This window comes from Exophiala aquamarina (assembly GCF_000709125.1).
Source record: "Exophiala aquamarina CBS 119918 chromosome Unknown aczIA-supercont1.1, whole genome shotgun sequence".
Lineage (NCBI taxonomy): Eukaryota > Fungi > Ascomycota > Eurotiomycetes > Chaetothyriales > Herpotrichiellaceae > Exophiala > Exophiala aquamarina.
Genome location: NW_013550587.1, coordinates 1,059,216 through 1,081,898, shown reverse-complemented (window position 1 = coordinate 1,081,898; position 22,683 = coordinate 1,059,216). Strand labels below are relative to the sequence as shown.

Genomic DNA, 22,683 nt, shown 5'->3' with positions numbered 1-22,683 from the left:
CTGCAAATGAAGGCTAGTGTCCCTGCTTAGGAAATGCTCATCCTGTCGAAAGAACTTTCGAGGCTTTGGATTGGTAATACAAACTATCAAAAAGGCATCTTAAAGCTTCCGCCGTATAGGGTCAGAGCTCGGACAGGATGGATTTATAGCGATTGGCATTTTATCCTTTCCCTTCTTTCATCTAAATATATCTGTACTAGTCTCCACCTGCTCTGTCCTGATCATCAACTTTCACAAATATAGAGCTTCGGAGAATGAGTTCGTGGTAAAGGCCGCCATTATAAGGCCGGGATGATCGGTAAAGTAATCCAATTGACGTACTGCTGACTGAAATGGATATGGTTCATGCCAGCCAGTCTTTCAGGAGACCTGTGGAACGAAAGTCCTCATTAGTAGTTTGTCATTGCAACGTTGGAGTTTGTTCATGGCGGGGGTTCGTGCAAGGCCTACCTCTCTGTTGTGTCATGTCCAAACAATCCGCTTCCTTGGGTGTCTCCACTGGCAACTTCCAGAACGAAGCGATCGCCCTTCTCTGCTATGACATTCGTTGCCCAGACCTCTACGTCGACAGGGTAAATCTCGCCCACCAAGACGGGTAATACATCTGTGGAGAAGTAGTCGCGGTATGGCAGCCACTCGCGATGCAAAGGGTGCTCCATATTGACCTTCCTGAGACTAACCCGCTGCCAGCCTTTACATAGCGGCACCGGCTCTCCCGTAATTCCAGTATAGTACACCTCAGTCCCATCGGCTGAAAAGTGACGCAATGTCAAGAAGAGATCGATGTCAGTAGGAATTGTTCCTCCCGTCAATGGCGTGACTGATACATTCAAGTGAGCTACAATATAGCCTGTGACCTCTGTCTCCGCTGGGAGTGGATGTGAAGTGAATTGCACGAATTGTGGATTGCTGATATTTCCCAACGCGAGATACGAGACTCGATCGTAGTGAACGGAGGGAGTCTCCAAAGTCATTTGTTTATCAGGAGTTAAGTAGAATTTCGTGTATTCTGTACGGGCGAGGGGCCACTCGTTTTCAAATCGCCGCTTGAAAACGCTTTCTGCTTTCGGGTTATTGTAACCCACATTTCCCTTGCGAAGGACTAGGTCGACCGGGGGTCGTGTGCCGTCTGTCCAGCCGTCGCGGTCCTCGTCTTTCAAAAAGGCATCCAGAAATCCCTTTATTATATCGACGTGTTCATCATCATAGAAAGGTAGGTCATGCCGACCAACAACCATACGTAGGAACTTTTTCTCTGAGCTTGCAAGACGGAACCCCTCGTAGTTGCCATGTAGATGGATCATGATGCTGCCCCAGTTCCCGAAAGAGAGCAGAGGTGTGACAACATCCTGGATATTATAGTCACGGGAGACATAGTAAGGGTCATCTCGATAATAATGCTGAGCAGTTTCTAAAGTCTGGTCGTGACGGTTGCGCGTCAATTCCTCCTGAGATAAGTCACCTTCAATAGTATCAGGGCCCCAGTTTCGGCTGGCTTTCCCGGCTAGACCGTACTGGTTCGAGAGTACTTGACGGTCAAACCACCACTTGAGAAAGCCGGTCAGGATGCCACCGTGTCGACACCGGTCTCGGTAGTAGTCGGCCATTCCGTCGACGGGGACGATGGCAGCGAGGCCCTTTGGTTGGCGTGCAGCAACACGCCACTGACTGCCGGCATAATAACTGATGCCTAGTAGGCCCACCTTCCCATTGCTCCAGGCTTGCTCCGAAGCCCATTCAATGACATCTGCGAAAGCATCGGACGTGGACCTTGACATGGTGTCCAGAACACCTGGCGACTGTCCTGTTCCGACTTCATCTGCCCGAAGCACTGAGTAATTATGAGCAGTCCAGAAACCGGGATCGGGGGTTTCAAACGAGGAATGAGCAGACTGATGCTTTGGATTGACCTCGACATATGATTTGAGATGAAAACTGGAGTACAATTAGCAGTCAGCTTAGCCTCACAAGAGGCTGCAGGCGAGGTACTAGTCCTCCGATAGGGCCACATACTCCTTATAATGGACGTCTTTGCCATATGGACCGTATGTCACAAGAACAGGCACCTTTTCTTCGGTCTTGGGTCGATAAATGTTGCATCTCACGATGCCATCGAAGCTCTTCAATTTGATGGTAACATTCTCTTCATAGATGTACGGAAACAAAGTCGAATCCACAACACGCAAGTCGTCTCGAATCTTGTTTGGCATCTTGCGTTTGTCCTGCTCACAATTTTATCGGGCAACTGAAATCGAGAAGGGCAGCGAGGAGGTACCCAATGAAAGGATGATTTAGTTTTCAAAATTCCGGGATCACCTTTTCCCATATATACGGGCTGAAGGATAGACCATATGGTTGCGATCACTCAAAGAGGTGATCCCGAAGGCGAAGTCGTGTAGGAGCAACCATTCACCGACATCCGGGATGTGGGTAACTTTCTTTCCCGAGGTCCCAATTCCGAAACCTGAGTGTCCTGCACAAATCTGTAGCCCATTAACTGGTGGTTTCGGCCTGATTAAGATGACATCCCACGCCTGATGAAGCCATGGTACAGTATCCTCGAGCCGAATGCCTCTCATCCAAGAACCGCCTTGAATCTTTGTCGACAAATCGTTGAAATGCCCTGCATCAGTCGAGAAACTTCTTCCGCTGTCAATGGCAGCGGTTCTAAGCACCAGTTTGCCATGACAATATCATTGGCGAGATCAGGCGCGGTGGTTAAATTGTCCAGAGACAAAAAGTCGCCGGAGCTAGCAGTCAAACCTGGTAGAGCGCGCGATGCTTTCAGATATCTGAAGACTGCAGGGCTCTCCTCACCATCCAGAGAGACTTTCTGCGAATTGACACCCAGTGTCGAGCCCTGACCTCGGAAAAGCATGCCCCAGACCCAGAGGGTGATGGCAGCATGGTACAGTGCGATCACGTACACATCTGTCAGACTGCCAGTTGGGAGCAACCTGGTCGCCCGGAATATTTGTCCAGCATGCCAAAGCGCAGCGCGAGATTGAGGACTCTCAAACCACCTTTGGACGTATGGAAAGGCCAGTTGAGCATCCTCGTCGGTGCCAATTCCGGCATATTTGGAAAGCTCATAAAATGACACGTTAAGGTGAAGCCCCATGAATTCTTGGACAATCAACACTTCTGGACGAACATCATCCAGATCGGCGAGTTCGGCTCTGAACTGTTCTAGTGTCGAGTTCATTTCTGAATATCTTGAGTTGAGCACAAAGTCATTCCATGACTGACCCGACGACAGAATGGTATTCATCTGCTGATACTCGTGGACCAAGGCCCAGAAGCCTGCCAGGAAAGCAAGGGCAGTACATGTCATGTCCGCAATCGATTTGTGCCTGATACTCAGAGAAGGGTGGCGCAATATCGCACTGAGTGAGGGCGGCAGGTTGCCCCGAAGATCGACGTCGTGTTGGAGAACGTCCCTCCACTTCGTGGCAGAGCCAGCCTCCCACAACCTTTTTGCTGTCGGTAGAGGTGCCTCCAGCTCCGAATATGGGAATAGAACGCTGATGTTGCGTGATGCAGAGATATGGGCGTCCAGCGTGAAGGCAAAGTAGACAAGACGTGTTCGGGATTCTTGGTCAACCCACTTGAGCCACTTTTCATGCAGAGAGAGTCCTGGAAGGTTCAGAAATTCCTCCGGAGGGACATAATTCTGGGTCTGAAGCATTTTACCTCGACGTAGAACAGTGACGCCGAGCATCGAGATGCACTCGGCCATCTCAATCTTCCGACTTATGCCACTGTAGTATGCCAGGTATAATTGCATGTAGAATGCCTGACAGACGTCATGTTCCCGCAGCGTTGCATGTTGCTGTTCAACCTACGACGGTGAGTTCGCTGGTGAGCATGGAGATGGCTGTAGGACTTACCAATTGATTCACGGCAATCCGAACAGTCTCTTGAATTGCGTAACCAAATCTCCGCACAGACGGAGAAGGGGAGTAAATGGAGCCGTAAGCAATTAATGCTGCCAGTAGTTCTGGCCGCTGTCCATTCAGGTCGAAAGAGGGCACATGGATCACAGGGATGGCTTGAAGATTCCTCATACGTACAAAAGCAAGATGAATCAGATCCCTCAATACTTCAACCGCGGGAAATGATGCAACAGTGCGTTCAACGGCTTGGGCTGACGCCGTCCGAAGTATCATAGCCAGTATGCGATCCCTCATTGACAGCGACAAGGGCTTTTTGGTCATTGAAGTCATCTCAGACGTAGAATTCAAGCACCCAGGTTGCATGTTGTGAGGTAATACCAGATTTTGATGTTCCAACTCGTGATTTTCCTCCAGTCCAGGCTCCCAGCCCCTGTGGACACGGGACCTGCGGTATGCCTCGGCACCTGCCCCCATTGTGGACGAGTTTGGACTTGAATCTGAGGCCAGGGAGGGTTCCAGATAAGCAGGAGATGGCTGAGAAGTGTTTAAAGCGGTATTATTCAAGAATGAAAAGTCCATGTCGTCTAGAATAGGATTTGGATCAATCTCGATGAAATCTCCAAAGTCGGGGAGAGTCAAAGTACTGCCTAGAATATCTTGCATGACATCAATTTGAGACGGTGTAGAGTTGATTGGTGGTATATCCACAGTAGAAGATTGGCTCACCACGTTGGCGGCGACGTTGTTGTCGTGAAAGTGTCCAAAGTTCAAGTCGTTTTCTAAGCCATGCTCCAGTGAGGTAGAATCCACAAGCATCAGCGACTGATCATGGGCCTCAGCTTCGGGCATTCCTTTTTCACGGCTCTCATGATCTTGGATGGGTGAGCCAAGTCCTTGTTCGTAATCGCAGGCAATTCCACTTTCTCGACATCTTTTGCAGGGTTTCTGATCGGTACATTTCACCTTTTTCGAGGCGCATGAGCGGCAGGCTTGGTGGACTCGATGGTTGTATCGTCTCAGCTGAGCTAGATTAGTGACTTCTGCATTTGAGCTGGCGACGTATTCGCCATTATGCGTCGAAGCATGACGTTTCAACAAGTCTTGTCTTGCAAAGCCTTTTCCGCACATAGTGCAGATGAACGGACGCTGCTTGGTGTGGCCTCGCACGTGGCGAACAAGGTGGTCAGCACGAACATACTCCGCCTTGCAAAACCCACACTGGTACATCGCAACGGCAGGTTCTGTTCCAGAGGACATCTTTGACAGAGGGGATGCGTCAACAGGATACTGAATGTCGATGTCGATGCTGATGAAGTTCAAGACATGGCTGGACATGCCACCAGCTTAGCGTTTCCCGAACCCCACATGCCCAGCAGCTTTATTACGGGGAAGGAGAAAATCTAGCCCTTAGGGTGGTCTACTGGCGATGCTTCCTGGGCTCGCTAAGCTATGTTGCCTTCAATTACCTAGGTAACTCATGTTTAGGCACGTCCGACTTCATATTCTACAAAAGCCTGGCCAACTTTTACGCCTGCCTCAACTCTCTCATTCGCCCATCTCCACACTCTCAGGGCAAGTTGATATCTCGAGCAGTTCGTATACACGACCCATTTAAAGGTATTTAGAAGACACCCCATGGGGACCCCCAGTGGTTGTCACGATGTCAGGGATGAATGAAGTATTGGTTTTTATGCTTGTTTCGTATTAAATTCGCCGCACCCTCCTGATGAAAGCTCGTCTGGGCGGGGTCAAGCAGACAAGGCTTCACCACGACAGTGACTCATTATCCCAAGCGTGACACAAGGTGCAGCCCGTGCAAGGGACCTTGTGTGTATTTGCCCTTCGGCTCGGGTGGTCCACGCCGGGAGGACCACTTGCCGAGGTCTCTGTGCATTGGTCGTGCTTGTGCTGTTCAATCTCTTCTGGGTTACTAGGAATATGGATAGGGACCAATTGGTGCACCCTATCCCAGGACTTGGCGAGTCTGCCACGGGCTAATAAGCTGTGCCTCAAAGTAATTGCTCAGCTCGCAGTAGCGTATGTTATGCTGAACGATATCGATTTTTCAAACCACAAGGTGCTATGGCACAGACAAACCAAATCATCAAGGCTGTTGAGCCGCTTCATGTTGGACAATTTATGTTTGTACGCATCACTACAAACCAGGGCATCATTGGATATGGCGAGGCTGGTATCTGGGGGCACATCACGACAGCAGAGACAGCAATTCTTCGCTTTGCGGAATACCTGATGGGGAAACAGGCATTCGATATTGAGCACCATTGGAATGTGATGCACCGTTTCAGCTACTTCCAAGGACTGGCTATCAATGCTGCTATAAGCGCGATCGACATCGCTCTCTGGGACATCAAAGGCAAGGCTCTTGGTGTACCTATATACCAACTGCTGGGGGGTGCTTGCCGGACCAAGGCCCGTGTGTACGGCCATATCTACGAGACTACGATCGAAAAGGTATTGGAGGAATGCAAACGGAAGATGGCATTAGGGTTCACGGCCTTCGGACACATCAATCCGTTTCTTGACGAAGGCACTGATAAGCTCTATTTCAAGACTCACATACAGAAAATGCAGGACGCCAAAGAAAATGTGCGCAAGATGCGCGCTGTTGTCGGCGACAAAGTCGACCTGCTCATAGAGCTGCACCGCCGTTTGACCCCGGCTGAGGCAATCACCTTCTGTAATAGCATCAAGGACACATGTCCAATGTTCGTCGAAGATCCCATTCGCCCGGAGAGTGCTGATGCGATGGCCCGCGTGGCTTCCAGATTATCAGTACCAATTGCAACTGGGGAACGCTTCTGCACCATCTACGAATTCCAAGCTCTTCTGAGTCGGGAGGCGGTAGAATACGCTAGAGTAGACGTTGCTGTCTGCGGAGGAATTACTGGAGCAAAGAAGGTCGCCGCGTTAGCAGAAGCCTTCAATGTGAATATCGTCCCACATAATCCCCTCTCCCCTATAGGGCTGGCTGCTTGTTTGCAGGTGGCTGCGGCAATCCCGAATTTTGCCATCCAGGAGTACGCCACCGGTTTCGAGGCTGGCGTTTTCGAGTCAACATTAGAACATCTTGGAAGCAATATAGTAGACCACTGTCCAGCCGTGGTCGAGGGGTTCGTAGAAATTCCTCGGGGACCGGGTTTGGGGGTCAACTTGCTAGATAATGCGCAGACGATTCGACCTCCTCTTGTACAGCCTATCAGGATGAGGGCACACAAAGATGGGTTCATCGTGGATCAATGAATCTAACGGGTTACATAGAGACAAAGGAAAATGCCAGTAGAGGTATCACGTATAAGGACGTATCTCTCCTTGACATATCTGTCCGTTGATCCTGTCAAGATACTATGTTTCCGCTTCAGCAAGTCTGTTTCTTTCTCCTTGCAATGCCAAATCTAGCCCTTCTAGTAGAACAAGTAACATCGTCAACCTGGGTACCTTGACACTGTTGTCCTGTGCGGTCTGAATGATCTCCCCAAGAATCGCTTGCACCTCCATTGGGCGTGATGCTATCGCGTCAGCCATCATACTAGGCTCCACTCCTGGGTATGGTCTGGTCAATGACCTTGCAAATTGCTTTTCGACGGTTTCAGTAGTTACAACATGGCCATATCCGGCCGATGCGGCCACTGCAGCGATCTCGAACATAACTTGTCGGATCAAAGGAGCTGCTAGGGGCGAGAGCTCAATAAGTTGACGATCTCGGCACCGTGAGAGTGCACAAATTGGATTGATGGCCCCGTTAGCGAGAACTTTTTTCCATCTTTCGGCTTGGATATCCTCGCTGAGGACGACAGTAGCTCCACCTTCTTTCAAATACTCGGCAAAGGAGAGCAACTGCGCCATCGGATTGGACAAGCCCAGTGATATATTAGATATGCCAAGATAGAGTAGGTCAACCTCCGAGTGAGAGAAGACTGCCGGTGTAATTTGTGTCGTTGGAAGGTACGCCACTCCAGAGAAAATCGTAGTTTCTGGGAATGCATCGTAGAAAACCCTCTCAACACCCAAGCCATTCTGGATGAGGACAATTGTGGTCAACCTCGGTGTGATTGCTAGCCTGATTGACTCAATAGCAGCCGAACTGGACTGGGGAGTTGCTTTGGTGCAAACCAAGACGAAATCGTAGGGCCTCTCTGACAGCGACATGGCTTCCGTTACGCTTTGCACAACAATCGGGTTCGCCTGCATTTCTCCAAATATGGTTGACCTGACTCGCAGACCAACAGATTTGACAGCATCATAATTAGATCTGCACACACATGTAACATGTACACCAGCCCGACATAAAATACAGGTATACACGGAGCCAACGCTCCCAGTGCCGAAAACAAGGATGCGGATCATGATTTTTGCGAAGGGTTGCGAATTCACTTGGCTTTGGGCAACATATAGTACTTATAATGTGAGTAGCATAGAGCACAGAATCAGAACATATATATCGCATGGGTAGCCCGAGTATGAGGTGTTCAGGCACCGAAAGGACTGAAATATGGCAATCATGTGGAGGATGGGCCGCTCTCAATCACGCCTCGAGATTCTGGCCCGAGGGGCACCCGACAACACCCTACAGACATAAACCAGAACGTGGCGATCCGGTTGCGGTCGTAATTTATTCCTCAACTGTTCGCTTTATCAGATTGATAAGTTATGTAGTGAAGTCTACAGCAACCTTGCCTTGAAGATATGTCCAACACATGTGATACGCACCACACCAGATTCCTACTTAGTTTCCCAAGAAGTTAACCTCCCACAAGTCCGCTAGAGGGCCATTCTCCAATAGAAAACTGAGTCTCACACTGATTCACCTGCATCACCAAATTAGTAAGTCGTCGTAAAGGGTGTGGCTGAAGGTTATCGGGGAGAGGTATTCAGAGGACAGGGATTTAAAAGAAAGGACTGTTTCCTCTGACACTTACCAATTCCCAAACTTCAGCGCCAAGAACTACTGAATCATTGCGATCCTCCTCCTCACCAACCACACCTGCTATAAAGCATGTCGGCATATAGTGATCGTCTGTACCGTGAGCAGCGCGGTAATCAGGATGTTTCATTAGTCGAACCACAGCACGCTTCAATCCTGGACCGCCACCGTTCTTGCAGAGCGCATCCTCTAACGCTTGTCGGAATTCAAGATTCCCACTGTCCGGTGGTACTTCCTGCGCAAACGTATCGCGATATTTCCAATTATACTTCCAGTGCACGCGGTAGAGGTTGTGAACGCCGCCACCAGAACCGATAAAGAGGTAGCCTTCCTTCCTTAACGGTCGCAACACTCGGCCTATCTCCACATGGAAGTACGGCTCGAAGTACTCATTTTGAGATATAATGGTGACTGGGGGACAGCCATCAGGGAACATACGTGTCAGTAATGGAAAAGTATCAATGAGCCAGTTGAAGTCTGGGTCAGCGATAGCATCGAATCCAGCTTGCTTAAGCATCTCCACGCATCGAGCTCCCGTCTCGAGGTCCGGATTGGGCTTGTAGTGTGCCCATTCCGACTTTTTTACCAACCCAACTGGCTCCGGAATTACATTGGCGTTGGTTGCCACGTGGACTTTTCTTCCCGAGACATTCCAGTGAGCCCCCTGGAGATATAGCTGTCACGATTGCATCTTGAAGAAATCAAGAATCTGTAGCTCAACGTACCATAATGACAACACCTTTGATCCCATAATCAAGGGCCTTGTCGCCCTGCAATTTCCAGTAGTCTCGAATATGTGATCGCTCGCCCGTAAGCATCGTAGTACCATGAGATAGAAGTAACACTGGCGGCTGTCTCGATGAGGTCTCGAGTTTCGGAGGCATTGCGCCGCTGGTGATGAGAAAGGCTGACTACTGGCTCGTAGAACAAAGGGATAAGCCTGTTATCCAGGATTGTTGTAGCAACAAGAAATCTAGAAGGACGCTTACAGGCCAGTGACTATGAATGGTGTGGTGGCTCTAGAGTGACTTAAAAGCGACTTTAAGTGCCGGTGGTCGGTCCCTATTCATCGGCTCTCCCGCAGACCCTGCCTTCTAATACTGTTCCTCTTTACCTTCGGGAACCATAACTAGTCAGACATGTCCTGGAGGGTATGAAACTGAAATGTTTTATTCAAATTTGATTGTTTGCTCGACCCAGGAGGTTCTTTACATAGTTACGACTGTGGCAGAGCAACCTAATCTTAGAAAGGATGCAATTGACTCTGATATGGATAAATGGGTGATAAAGGATGCACCTATACGCTTAGATCAGAGCGTTCGGCCCCGCCCACCCAGCCTTATGTAGGACCATAACAGGCCACGAAGGTAGAGTGCTCTATGGTTGATACAGTCTTTGGCTTTGAGGAACCACTTTCTTCATCAATCCGAAGGAATGTAAGGTCACTATTCCCTTCTCTACCATTCACCAGCTATCCGACGTGTGAAATAAGTGCGCTCAAAGCCAAGCTGTCTTGGAAGCCAGTCGGCCAACTTAAACTAGTTAGCTAGGATAGTGTTCTCGGACTCTCAGGCGGTTCACCTACTGAGATTAAATGACATCCACCAAACAACACCAGAATGACAAAAGGCATTATAGCACTGTTGTCCGTGAGCTCGTGCCATTCAGGGTGATAACGAGCTGGAAGGTAGTCTGGAATTCGGCGGTGATTCGTAGGCCACCATGCGGGATTGTTGACCGGCTGTCGAGTCTCGTTATGGCTTTCAAAAAGTGAATTTTGCACAGACTCGTTCGAACTTAGGTCGCCTGCGGTGTTTCTTGCACATATTCTCGTTGCTCTCTCCATCTCCTGTCGATTTGTGGTTATGGTTGCGGTTGACATCTCGAACCCAACAATTAAGTGCTTAACGAGTCTTTGTTTCGAATCTCGACTTTGACGCCCTTTCCTTGTAAAATACGTATACTATATATTTAAGAGAACTGGAGATTTTTTTTTTCCAGGACGAGGTTGATTGAGGATTAATGGGTTTGGTTCACAGAATCCAGGTTTTCTGTGGGATTGCCTGGATTCTCTAGTGGCACGGGACCATCGTCGGGTGTAGATCAGGACGTCGGGACACCCGCTCGCATAACCCGGGCTCAGACCCAATCTGCGTTGAAACTTCATGATCATGAAATGCAAGGGGCTTTTCCCGTCCATGGTCCACGACAAGGAGAATTTCATTGAGTGAAAAACTAAGACCAGCTAATCAATTCGTTTGTTCCCGACCTCTTTGGTTCTTGCTCCCTTTGCATCCTTTCCTATTCCATAGTCAGTGCCCAATCCGAGGATGACATCGATTGAGATCCAGACCGTGATATCTACCGCGGCTGATGGAAGAACTCGCGATTTGAGATACCGACAGAGACAGTTTATCTCCCTCCACAAATGGATTACAAGTCATCGAATCGATATTGAGACTGCGGCTTGTAAAGACGATAACCTCTCGAAGCTTGAAGCGCAGCTCATGGTTTCTCTAACTCTTCGAGAACTTAGAGAACAATATGAGGAATTAGATCTGAAAAAAACCCTAGATGGGGAATACAGCGTCAAGAATGGCCGCAACAATGGAGGCGGAAGTTCATCGGAAGACTTGGTCTATATCCTGCCTGAGGCATTTACGTTCTTTTACAGCGTTATGTGTGCCATGTGCACCTGCATTGCTGCTGGGTCCTGTTGTGTCATTGAAGTATGTATAACAGAGCAAGGCCTCGAATTGGTATCTAGTCATCGCTAACGGAATTTTTGGTGAGCAGTTGCCAACCGATTTCATGCACTCGAGCAGCGTCACTCGTCAATGCCTGATAGAATCACTGGATATGACTGCCTATGGAGTCACGAGCACTCGTCCACCGAGTGAAATCTTGAATCGTTGTCTTGTAATTGATCAAATTGGTGTTCTACCGTCGCTAACGGGAAGACGTACCCTCAGATCTCAACCTCAGCTGGGGACAGTGGCAGTTATAGACCGCACAGCAAATCTGGAGCTCGCCACCAAAGAAATTCTTTGCTCAAGAACCTTCTTCTCCAGCGGTGGTCCATATGCTCCAAGTTGTATTCTGGTCAATGAATATGTGGAAGACGATTTTGTTCGGTTGTTTCGCGAACAATTATCGACTGTCAACGGCCATGTTGCTATCGAGAAGAGAAAAGATACAAATGTGGTCAACGAAATGGTACCCAAGAGAGCTAGTGAGACCATACCACAGGAATTGCTTCTTAATGCGAATGGTTTCAGAGTTATCAAGGTTCTTGGAAGGTAGTTTCATCGACATTAATTTCTGCAGAGGCTAATGAATCTTAGAGACTATTTGCAGGTCCACGGTTCTAGGCGAGCTAATGTAATCCACCTTTTGGCAACTAGCAGTCAAGATGATGCTATTGATGCCTTAAACAAGGACGATCAGAACCCCTTGTTGGCATTGTATGTTTTCGCTGGACCTCGGGTGGCTAAATACTTGACCCAATTCGTTCGCTCCAACGTCAGTTTTGTGAATCATATTCCTGCCAACCTTCTTGGTAAGTCTCTTAGTTGGTAAGTATTTGGGGAGATTAATGACACACTCTAGTCGGTCCCGCTGCCCCGATTGATTATCCTGTATCTCCGATCGCTAGATACCGCCGGCATATGATGGAAACTCCAAGTCCGAAGTTCGTGACTAGGCTTTCTGGCGAGCTTGACCTGCAGGGACTCGTTCGAGAAGGATTAAAAATGAGCCAGACACTGTATAATGACTCTTTACAGCCACTCAAGCCAACAGGTCAACCAAAAGAAGGGGACAAAAACTTCTTTGCTCAGGGTATGCTGACTGGATTTATCCTTCTAGTCCTGCCGTTGTTCACTGGAGTGGTGGTCGGGACCTCTTATATCGTCCTTAAGCTCTACAGACACTGGAGATAAGCAGGGAGGACTTGCAATTTTTGGATCGGATTCTGTGTAGGAGATATTTAAGTTGGGCATCAGGGCAATGATCTATTCCCTTGGACTACTAAGCAACCAGCATGACCGTTTGTCCTCTTCCTCTACATAGTGACCGCTTGACAACGAGGCTGGACTGGGGGTAAAGAAAGGTTCATGTCTCGTTTGGCATCGGTATACTCTATCATTCTGCATTTTGAGTTTGGGAGATAAATGTATGACAATGGCGTAAAATTTGCTGTTGCCAGCCAGGAAGAGGAAAGAAAATGATCACGGGAGGTGGAGTAAACCGAAACTTCGGCTTGTAAGCTCTGGAGGTTACCCCAACGCTTTCCGGAGCCCGGTTTGGCCTCCCTACCGGAAGAAGATAGTACTTTATGCTTGTATCCTATTGATTCAAACTAGATTGCAGATTTAGCGGGACCTATCTGTCCGACTAAGGGGAGCCTTCGATATTCAGAAACATCAACCTTTGCTGACCCTTTATGCAAAAATCAATTCCCAGTTCTAGGGTCAAAGTTGCCATTCATTCAGCGTTCCGCACAACGTCAGCCACGATGTCAGACACTCCATCTAGTCTGCAGAGCAAGTACGAGCTATACGACCTGCCTTCTCCCAAACGCCATATCACCACGCACACAAATGATGGGAAGTCCTGTTTCTATACCGAAACGTCCCCAGAGGTGTTACGTCAACCGATCACAGACGTTGTGGATTTTTATCTAATGTATACCACCTCCAACTTTCCGGCTGAGCTGGACAACGAAGACGACATTGCGAAATATCGAACTTTCCTCGAGGGTCCCAAGCCTGGCTTGATAAACAAGGGAGGTTCGGTCCTCCGTATCTGTGACTTTGCACCTGTCGGAGATGCGGAGGCTCAACCTATGCATCGCACGATTAGTATTGACTATGGTATAGTTACTGCTGGTGAAATGGAATGCTGGTTGGACTCGGGTGAAAAGAGGTCGCTGAAGGTTGGAGATATCGTGATCCAACGTTTAACCAACCATGCCTGGAAGAATCCAAGCCGTGACAAGTGGGCTCGAATGGTGTTTATTTTGCAAGAAGCACAGCCTCTGAAAATAGGATCCATAGAGCTCAAAGAGGAATACGGAAATATTCCGGGTGTGGCAGCGAGTACCTAAAGAGAAAAAAGGGGCACCAGGACGAGAAGGGCTCGTTGTCCTGCTATTAGTGCTAGACAAGCAATTCGACGAAAGTAACATATCTGACAGTCATGGTTGAGTAGGCCAGAATAGAAAGATTTAGAAAGGAGCGAACGCAGCTTCTTGTGCTCGAGCACAACGTTAAACCAGGAGTACATTTATTGTCTATATCTATATTCTAATGAGCTTACGGGCCCGTACTTTAAGCTTGTAGACTCAGCCTTCGCTAAGCGGACAACGATTGCGACGTCCGCCCTTACGTAGTGTAGTCCAACGGATCGGACCGGCTTTCGCCATAACTATTGTTCTCCTGTAGGTGAACGACCAAAAGTGCACGGATGCCTCATCTGTATATCTTTGGTGTGGACTGTGGCGAGTGAGCTGGGGGAAGTTGGTGTCAGGTCATACCGGCTTTAAGCGGAGTGAGGTCCGTCATCCACCCGTGTGTACATGAAGGATACATGCACAGAGTCTTAGGAAGTCGTGGGCGATACCGAGCAATAAGTGGAGGGTAGAAGCTGCCGAACCGACCAGAAGAAGGGTAGATCTCTGCGTAAAATGGCGGCGGTGTATAGCTTTAAAATCGCAGTCGACCTTCACTCCCGCCCTCCCCTCCAACACCCGGGCCTTCTGACCTAGTTTTTCGTCACTAGTCGTGGGTGAGTATTGACAGACGGAAATATCTTGATCTTTCAACATGCCCTACAGCCTGAAAGGCCGGAACGTTTTGGTGACAGGGGGATCGAGGCATGTTTCATCCTCCAAATTTACACGACCCTATCTAACTATTATGGAGAGGACTTGGAGCTTTGATCTGTGAAAAATTCTCTGCAGAAGGATCAAACGTTGCGGTAAATTATGTGAGCAGTGAGACAAGAGCGCAGGAAATGGTGGAAAAATGTGAGAGGTGCTTCGGAGTAAAGGCTACAGCCATCAAAGGGGTAAGTGAAAATAAGCGTGGCACTGAACATAGTTGCAGAACAACAGACACTCGCACTAACACCATCACCAAAGGATATAGGAATAGTAGCGGACTGCATACGCCTCGTCAATGAGACTATAAAAACACTTGGAGGCCTCGATATCATCGTCAACAACGCCGGCTGGACCAAATTCACAGACTTCAACGATCTTGAAGCCCTAACTCACGAAGAATGGTTGAAGGTAGCAGCTTTGACCTGTCGATTATGCCAATATCTCTGACTTTCGCAGTGTTGGCAGGTCAACGTCATGTCTCATTTAGTGCTTATGCAGCAAGCTTCTCCAATATTCAATACAAACGATGACGGTGGGGTTCTCCTCGTCACTTCTTCAGTCGCGGTAAGAAAGTAATACTTCACAAATCAGTACCACTCACACGCGCAGGGGATCGCACTGGGGGGGAGCAGTATGGGATATGCAGTCACGAAAGCTGCTGGTCTTCAACTTGTGAGATGTTTAGCGTACACTCAAGGTCCAAAGATCCGAGTGAATGCCATTCTGCCAGGACTCCTCTTGACCGAATGGGTGAGCCAATTTTAACTTCCTTGAACACTAGGCTGCTCATATTGACAATCGCCAAGGGTTTAAAATTCAGTGAAGAGCAATTGCAAATGAGTAAAGATCAAGCGGTATTAAAACAGGAGGTGTGTATCTTCGAACCAATCTCCCCGCTTGCAACACTCTGATGACCCTCGGAGACCAATTTAGAAGATTGCGCCGATGCCTTCCTCTTCGCCGCCAGAAATTCATCTATGACGGGACGAGAGATCATCGTTGGTATGTTCTGCCAGTATAATGTAATGGAAGATCACTAACAAGAAAGATTCTGGGCTGGCATTAAGATAACCTGGCGTCACGCACTGTTGTCGATCGCTCGAAGCCTTGTCCGCCTTGGCTCTGTAGTCTCTGTTAAATATCAGGAGCCCACGACTGGATGGATAATCTGTTACTGAATGGCCTACCAATTTCCACCCGATTACTCGGATCACACGTTCGAGATGGACTTTGACCCTGGAAGAAATGTTGCGGACGCTGACCTGCTGACCTGCTTGGGGCGATCGACTCGACAGGGTGAATGTGGGGCGATCTGGTGATGCACTCCTGCTAATTGGGATCTCGAACAATATGCCCAAGGGCTTGGGATTTGCAGACTGCCTGCTTGAATTTTAACATACTGCTCTCTATCCTCAGAATCTAGCCTAGTAATCGCACACAACAACAATGGTAGCCAAAATGTTGTGGATTCCTTTGCTCTTGTGTCATTAGAAAATGCCAGAACAATCCAATTCCACTCATCACGCCAGTCCAAGTTCGTAGGGACTTCCGAGAACGCCTCGGGTCGGCCACAGTCTTTCCGGCGGGCTTCCGAGAACCGCAAAAATCCAACCCTCAAAGTCCTTCCCTGGACGAGGAAAATTCTGTACTAAAATGACAGGGTAATTAAGCCTCGTTTCGTTCAAGGCAAATACCCACAGGCTTATTGAATTCAGGCAATTCGGCATAGTCATCATTATGGAGGAAGCTGCTCCGCGGCATCAGCTCGCTGCCATCTTCGCTAGTCTCGCTCTTTTGCTTTTCGTTGCAGTCATTGTTCGACGATGTTTTTTCCATCCTCTGTCGAACTATCCAGGACCGTGGTTGGGGAAATTTACTGACCTACCAACTGTTCTCGCCGTTTTCAGACGAGAGAGGACTTTCAAACAATATGAGCTTCTACAAAAATATGGTAGCCCGATCCGTATGGGTACAAACAATCTGGTGTTCTCGGACATGGAAACCTTTGCGCAAATCTATGGTCAGAGCTCAAGGCCTTGCCTGAAAGATCCAGGTGCATACGATGGATTGTCAGCTACAGGGGAAATCAATGTTTTAAATGCGACAGATCGCCACCAGCACTCACGTCTGCGTCGCTTGATATCTCACAGCTTCTCAGTGAAAAGTCTTCTCGAAACAGAAGACTTCCTAAGAGACAAAATCGACGAGTACGTCTCCGTTTTTGGAGACAGAGATGGGCAAAGTGTGGATATTCTGGAAAGGACATATGAGTTGTTTTTGGATATTGTGAGCCAATTGAGTTTTGGGGAGTCTTTCGATTGTCTCAGTGGCAAAACCCCTACGGCGCATCATGATGTTCAGGCATTTTTTACAGTGGTGCCAGCAATGTCATTTGCTCCTATTCTTCGGTATCTTCCAATCAAGTCATTCCGAGAAGGTTTAAAGGGCCTCGGCAGACTTCAAGAGTTTAGTCGAGCTCATGTGGCAGCTTATATGGCCCGTTCTTCGGAGAAACCTGACTTCGGGCCTAAAGGGAGATTTTTACAGAATCTTGCGCTGTCGATAGACGCGGAGACTGGAACAAAGCTGACACAACAGGAGCTCGTGGAGAACGCCATCATATTTCTCACAGCTGGCTCTGGAACCACGGCTGCGACGACGATATATCTTATCTGGGAGTGTGGAAGACACCCTGAGGTCAGGAAAAGACTTATTGAAGAAATCAGAGAACGGTTTCCAGATCCTTCAGTGAGACCATCTTACGAAGAAGCCTCGAAGTTGGTAAGTACTGTCTATATACTGTAGTCTGCTCGAACATAGTTAACAAAGGTCAGAAATATCTAGGTTGTGTAATTGAAGAAGTTCTTCGCCTGCGTGGGCCGCTCAATAGTGGGGCTCCTCGAGTGTCGCCGGGGAAGTTGATCGGAAGTAAATGGGTACCAGAGGGCATCACGGTCGAGACTAACAGCTATGTCACGGCACGAGACCCAAAAGTCTTCCCTGAACCGTTGGAATTCCAGCCCTCACGTTGGGAAGATGCGACTGAAGAAATGAGGCAGATGTCTCGGCCATTTAGCTATGGACCAAGAAATTGCGTTGGACGTCACTTAGCGGAGATGGGCCTGTTTCTCACGGTATCCCGTCTTTATCAGTTATACGACATCGTTCCTGATCCAAACATCCAGCCTGAAGACATGAGGCAGCTTGACTTTGGAGTCCTAGAGCCTGCTTGTCGCAACTTTCATGTTAGACCTGTCCAGCCACCTACCAAGCGGTGAGTGTACCAGCACCGCATGTCTGAAGTTTGCAATCAACTCGCAAAGCAATCATACATAGACCAAAGATAAGGAAGCTGAGGGGAATCTTACAGATGATGACGAACCTTATCAACTTGATGTAAGCCTTGAGGACCCAAAGCAGGCAGCACTCCAAAGGGGAAAACTTTTCTGACCGACTGCGCATCCTATATTGAAGAACCAGGCTCAATTCTCTGCTCCTGCCTCGAAGTATTGCATAATTCAAATTTCTTAGGCAACTTATGCATAAAATTTTCTTCCATTTTTCGTCTAATCTAGACTGGCTCATTAGGACCCGGTGGTCCTCTCGGGTTTATCTGCTGACCGGGACCACTCTACCGAAGCCTACCCCGGTCTCCTCCGCCCCTTGAAATCTGGGGCAGAAGATGGGGTTGAACAAGGGCAGGGCGGAGTCTGTTGCGGCTAGTAATAAAGTGATAAATCCTCGCGCTTATGCCCCTTGGTCGTCTTATTGTCAGGACTTTTTCATCAGGATACTTTTTTGAACGGCCATATTGTAGCACCATGCAAGAAGACAAAGCAATAGATGAGATCTCTCCCAAAGAGACTCAGAACAAGGATAAGGGTGAACTATCTGAGGATACGGTCACTTTAGAACATGTTGAAGACGAACCAGCACCTCACCTGCATCTCAAGACATTCTTAATTGTCGCTGTAAGTGTCTGACTCAAAATGCTTGTCCTTCATGGTTGAGAATTAACCTATCACAGGCCGTTTCCTTTCTCTCTTTTGCTCAGCTCATCCAGTTGGTTGCAACAGGTGTAGTATGATACCCCAGGAGCAGGCGCGGATGTAACGCTGATCAGATCGAAGTTCGCTGGCACTGTGGCCTTAGCCGTAGGAGGCGGAGCGAACTCCAGCTGGATGCTTTCATCATTAACGATAACTTTTGTCGTGCTCGCACCTCCTGTTAGTCAGGCAGCAGACTACTGGGGCCGAAGATGGCTTTTGATAATTCTGTCATTCCTCGGATGTGTCGGGACTATCATCACGTCGCGAGCGAATTCGGTAGGTTCAATGTTGTTCATCGAAATGTCTTCCTATGCATTCTCTACTGAACCTAAAAATAGATGGGCATGGCAATTACGGGTGAGGTGTTCGTGGGTGCTGCATTTGCGGCTACAGTAAGAAAATTCTACAGCACCTTGAGCTTATGAGAATGCTGATTCGAAGTGTAGCCGCTGCAATTTGCAGTAGCCTCAGAAGTCTTGCCTCGCAGGCAGAGACTGGCCGGGCAAGCCAGTATCAACGCAGTAAGTTTACTAACTTCCATTTCTACAGCTTGAAGTAACCAAATCCAAGGCTGGTGGAACTGGGTCAATATTTGCACTTCTGGCAGGCGCAAAGTTTGTGGATGTTTATGGCCTTCAAGGCTTCAGATATGTGAGTTCGATAATTCCTGGTTCTATCGAGTTACTGAACTAAGTGAAATAGCTTTACTATATAAATGTAAAATGAGCTCGCTTCTGCGGATGAATTTGCTCCTAACCTTTAAACAGGCGGGAATATTTGCGATCGCTGCTTTCGTCTGCTACGCACTCTATCGACCGCCAGTACTTGAGCTTCAGAAATCTCTTAATACCAGTCAGAAGTTGCGTCGAGTAAGTTACTACTTCGGCAGTTCCATAAAGCTCAGTAGCTAACAATCAACCCTACTGCAGCTGGATTGGTGTGGTTATGCGATCACAATGTGTGCAGTGGTGCTATTTTCCATGGGCCTCTCTTGGGCCAACAATCCATGTACGCACAATCATTGCCAAGAGATGATCCAATACTGATCGTGACAGATCCTTGGAGCGATGCACATGTTCTCGCACCCTTCCTTCTTGGTGTCGCCATGTTCGTGTTGCTTGCAATCTATTGTTGGAAAATCAAAAAGGACAGCTTCATACCCCACGCGTTATTTTCGTAAGTGAAATCCCATTCTCTGCTATATATCAACTACATGGAAGCTTATATTTCGAAGCCGGGATAGGAACCTTGCTATATCCCTGTTCTCAATCTTCTGTGAAGGCCTAGGTACGGGTTTTGAATCTGAAGAGCAAGTTTGAAAGGCTAACCGCGATATAGTTTTTGCGGTATGCGTGGTGCAAAGCTTGTTGATGTCCTTTTTGCAAACTAACTCGGACAGGCTGCTAATATCTATGTCCCGACGCAAACTGCAGTACTATATGAACCGACTTCGCTAGGAGTTTCCTTGGTGTAAGCTTTTGTACTCTGTTTACTGTACACACGCTGACACCTAGTTGAAGGTTTACGATATGCTTAATCTGCTACGTGGTTTTCAGTCCTATAACCGCTCTAATATGCTACAAATTCAGAAATCTCCGTAGTCTCAACGTGATGGGATTCGTTTTCCTACTTACATGGGCCATCTGCATGGCAACTACATCTCTGGGTAGTACCAGTGCCGTCTGGGGCTACCAAGCCATTCTCGGTGTAGCACTCGCTTTCATCCTCAACGCTGTTGTTGCAAGCGCTCAACTAAGTGCGCCCCCAGAATTGATGTAAGTGAAAGCACGCAAATTTTGGGAGACTCAGAAATAGTCTAACGAGATTCAAGTTCAATCACTAGCGGTCTCGTAGCAGGAATCAGGTCGCTTGGTGTGACTCTTGGTGTGGCTATTTGTAAGTCCGATCCCTTGCCCAGATTGCTCTCAAGTCTCTTCCCTTAACAATTGTTTAGACACCGCCATCTTCCACTCCAGAATAACCAACCTTTTAGCAAGCAAGGTCTCTGCAGCATCTTTGGAAAACGGATTGCCCGGATCTTCTGTGCCAGCGCTAATTCTGGGCTTATCGAGCGGTGATCCAGACCAGCTTGCTGCAGTCCCTGGTATAACACCTGGGATAATCAGTGCAGCCGCTCGTGCTTTTCAGGAAGCATATTTGGGGTCTTTCAAGTCGGTCTGGATTGCTGCCTCTTGTTTATCTGCCTGCGGTCTCATAGGGATGTTCGCTAACCTAATGCACCGAATTGCTGGCTAACGCGGGGGAGCAGGCTCATTATTTCTTATCGACCCCGTCAAGGATCTCAACAATCACATTGACAATCCTGCAGAATCAGAGGAGGCCCTGTATGGTGAGAAGTAAGGTCCGGGGAACTCATCAAACGTTCAGGACCCATTGAGCTATGCGCTTCCTGTTTTACAGATAATCAGCGCAGAATAGTATATGAGAAGTCCGAGATGGAGCTAAAATATATTTATCCCAAGCACCTCAAGGGCTTATATTGATTTCAAAGCTGAGTGAATCTACTTGCCGATCCATGAAATTTATATCTGTAACTGCAGTATTGAAGGTCAGAGCAAGAACCTGATGGTGTTATGTCCTCCTGAGTGATTCTTCCTGCACAGATTCAGGAGCCTAACTGCTCGGTCATTGTTTCGAGATCTCATACAAGTTGTATATATTACTCTATAGGTATATTTTCAGGTTATCTAGAGTGATAACGTGTCACCTTTTCTAATGATACCTTAGTATTGAAGCCTAAATGGGAGTACGTACTCAGCCCTACAGACGAAGTACAATCTTTCCAATCATCTTACCCTCCCAAAGAGACTGTACCGCCTCCTCAGCCTCATGAAATGGGTAAACATTCTGTACAATGTCGTCAAGTTGCATTCTTGTGGCTTCCAAAGCGGAGTACAGATCCTCCATATCAGACAAAGGGCCAGCGTTGATGCCTCTAATATAGAGGTTAGAACTCTACTATCACCATAGAAGAATGAGATCACTTACCTCACTATCACTCTTCGATCGAAATTAGTCGGTATGAGGTCCACAAGATCTTCCGGTCTCTACTTACCGAGGTATCCTACTTGGCTGATGATGCCGCCTCTTCGCGTACACCTCAGACTCTTGGCCAAAGACGAAGATCCACTATTTTCTACGGCAAGGTCAACATCAATACCATCGGTTATCTCCAGGACTTCCTCGCCCCTGGTTGGAGTGGTTCTATAATTGATCGTTGCAATCTGGTCACAAAAAGGTGCCTTCATATTGTCTGGTTTGGCATCGCTCGACGAAGTCAAAATCACTCTAAGACCTGAAGCTCGAGTAGGTGTAAGCGCCCAACTACTCACACCACCAGTCCCTAGTTATAATTAACTAAAGTATTATCCAGAGCATTATATACTCACCTTGAATTAAAACGCTCTTCCCGATACCAACATCTCTTAGTGCGGCCCAAGCTGTAACACCAGTACAGGGCGTCAAGTAAGCGCTTTCCCAAGGTTGATAGGATAGCAACCTACTAAGATCTTCTTCATCATACACGATATAGGTGGCTAGTACGCAATCTTCGTTTGCAGCAAGCCAAGATCGACCCGTTGAGCGATGCGTAACATACTCTGTGTCAGTTATTGGGGCGACGTGATCCCCAGCTTTGAGGCGTTTAACCTTATCGCCTATAGCTATAATCTCGCCAGCCGCATCGTTGCAAATGATGCCATTGGGAATAACTGGCCATGGGTTACCTCTATTTGAGATGTTTGCGTCCCTCTAATTTAGAGACGCAGCGTGAACCTAGATCAAAGCGGCTGTTGGATTCAACGGCAATGGTAGGTCTTCAGTGACAAGATTTAGGTTTGGCGTGCCTGCATTATAGTGATCGGTTCTGCGCCATGCTTGACGCTGTGTAAT

At 48.0% G+C, this 22,683-nt stretch overlaps 11 protein-coding genes across 11 annotated transcripts; 6 read left to right on the top strand and 5 right to left on the bottom strand.

Moving 5' to 3' along the window:
- Positions 1 to 278: 278 nt before the first annotated feature.
- Positions 279 to 2,210, bottom strand: A1O9_00388 (uncharacterized protein; the record flags this gene model as incomplete). Its single annotated transcript, XM_013409552.1, has 3 exons — positions 279 to 369; positions 451 to 1,935; positions 2,014 to 2,210. The coding sequence occupies 3 exons, from the start codon at positions 2,208 to 2,210 to the stop codon at positions 279 to 281; spliced, it is 1,773 nt and encodes a 590-aa protein (XP_013265006.1).
- Positions 2,211 to 2,575: 365 nt separating this feature from the next.
- On the bottom strand, positions 2,576 to 5,153 carry A1O9_00387 (uncharacterized protein; the record flags this gene model as incomplete). Its single annotated transcript, XM_013409551.1, has 2 exons — positions 2,576 to 3,841; positions 3,891 to 5,153. The coding sequence occupies 2 exons, from the start codon at positions 5,151 to 5,153 to the stop codon at positions 2,576 to 2,578; spliced, it is 2,529 nt and encodes an 842-aa protein (XP_013265005.1).
- Positions 5,154 to 5,978: 825 nt separating this feature from the next.
- A1O9_00386 (galactonate dehydratase) lies at positions 5,979 to 7,157 on the top strand (the record flags this gene model as incomplete). Its single annotated transcript, XM_013409550.1, has 1 exon — positions 5,979 to 7,157. One exon carries the CDS (start codon positions 5,979 to 5,981, stop codon positions 7,155 to 7,157), a length of 1,179 nt encoding a protein of 392 aa, XP_013265004.1.
- Positions 7,158 to 7,259: 102 nt separating this feature from the next.
- A1O9_00385 (2-dehydropantoate 2-reductase) lies at positions 7,260 to 8,261 on the bottom strand (the record flags this gene model as incomplete). The annotated part of the gene is made up of 2 exons (XM_013409549.1): positions 7,260 to 8,166; positions 8,218 to 8,261. The coding sequence occupies 2 exons, from the start codon at positions 8,259 to 8,261 to the stop codon at positions 7,260 to 7,262; spliced, it is 951 nt and encodes a 316-aa protein (XP_013265003.1).
- A 539-nt stretch (positions 8,262 to 8,800) lies between these two features.
- Positions 8,801 to 9,722, bottom strand: A1O9_00384 (uncharacterized protein; the record flags this gene model as incomplete). Its single annotated transcript, XM_013409548.1, has 2 exons — positions 8,801 to 9,514; positions 9,564 to 9,722. The coding sequence occupies 2 exons, from the start codon at positions 9,720 to 9,722 to the stop codon at positions 8,801 to 8,803; spliced, it is 873 nt and encodes a 290-aa protein (XP_013265002.1).
- A 1,446-nt stretch (positions 9,723 to 11,168) lies between these two features.
- On the top strand, positions 11,169 to 12,779 carry A1O9_00383 (uncharacterized protein; the record flags this gene model as incomplete). The annotated part of the gene is made up of 4 exons (XM_013409547.1): positions 11,169 to 11,567; positions 11,635 to 12,137; positions 12,183 to 12,397; positions 12,448 to 12,779. 4 exons carry the CDS (start codon positions 11,169 to 11,171, stop codon positions 12,777 to 12,779), a joined length of 1,449 nt encoding a protein of 482 aa, XP_013265001.1.
- A 575-nt stretch (positions 12,780 to 13,354) lies between these two features.
- Positions 13,355 to 13,945, top strand: A1O9_00382 (uncharacterized protein; the record flags this gene model as incomplete). The annotated part of the gene is made up of 1 exon (XM_013409546.1): positions 13,355 to 13,945. One exon carries the CDS (start codon positions 13,355 to 13,357, stop codon positions 13,943 to 13,945), a length of 591 nt encoding a protein of 196 aa, XP_013265000.1.
- A 718-nt stretch (positions 13,946 to 14,663) lies between these two features.
- Positions 14,664 to 15,738, top strand: A1O9_00381 (alcohol dehydrogenase; the record flags this gene model as incomplete). The annotated part of the gene is made up of 6 exons (XM_013409545.1): positions 14,664 to 14,907; positions 14,981 to 15,130; positions 15,179 to 15,286; positions 15,332 to 15,472; positions 15,529 to 15,591; positions 15,646 to 15,738. Coding segments are annotated over exons 1-6 (609 nt in total), but the record flags the coding sequence as incomplete, so codon positions are not given.
- A 721-nt stretch (positions 15,739 to 16,459) lies between these two features.
- Positions 16,460 to 18,000, top strand: A1O9_00380 (uncharacterized protein; the record flags this gene model as incomplete). The annotated part of the gene is made up of 2 exons (XM_013409544.1): positions 16,460 to 17,503; positions 17,557 to 18,000. The coding sequence occupies 2 exons, from the start codon at positions 16,460 to 16,462 to the stop codon at positions 17,998 to 18,000; spliced, it is 1,488 nt and encodes a 495-aa protein (XP_013264998.1).
- A 543-nt stretch (positions 18,001 to 18,543) lies between these two features.
- Positions 18,544 to 21,027, top strand: A1O9_00379 (uncharacterized protein; the record flags this gene model as incomplete). Its single annotated transcript, XM_013409543.1, has 15 exons — positions 18,544 to 18,693; positions 18,750 to 18,803; positions 18,853 to 19,047; positions 19,110 to 19,163; positions 19,218 to 19,292; positions 19,321 to 19,422; positions 19,539 to 19,640; positions 19,701 to 19,779; positions 19,827 to 19,947; positions 20,006 to 20,058; positions 20,110 to 20,117; positions 20,171 to 20,241; positions 20,292 to 20,546; positions 20,603 to 20,667; positions 20,726 to 21,027. The coding sequence occupies 15 exons, from the start codon at positions 18,544 to 18,546 to the stop codon at positions 21,025 to 21,027; spliced, it is 1,686 nt and encodes a 561-aa protein (XP_013264997.1).
- Positions 21,028 to 21,456: 429 nt separating this feature from the next.
- A1O9_00378 (uncharacterized protein) lies at positions 21,457 to 22,040 on the bottom strand (the record flags this gene model as incomplete). Its single annotated transcript, XM_013409542.1, has 3 exons — positions 21,457 to 21,479; positions 21,588 to 21,725; positions 21,848 to 22,040. The coding sequence occupies 3 exons, from the start codon at positions 22,038 to 22,040 to the stop codon at positions 21,457 to 21,459; spliced, it is 354 nt and encodes a 117-aa protein (XP_013264996.1).
- Between the last annotated feature and the right edge of the window lie 643 nt (positions 22,041 to 22,683).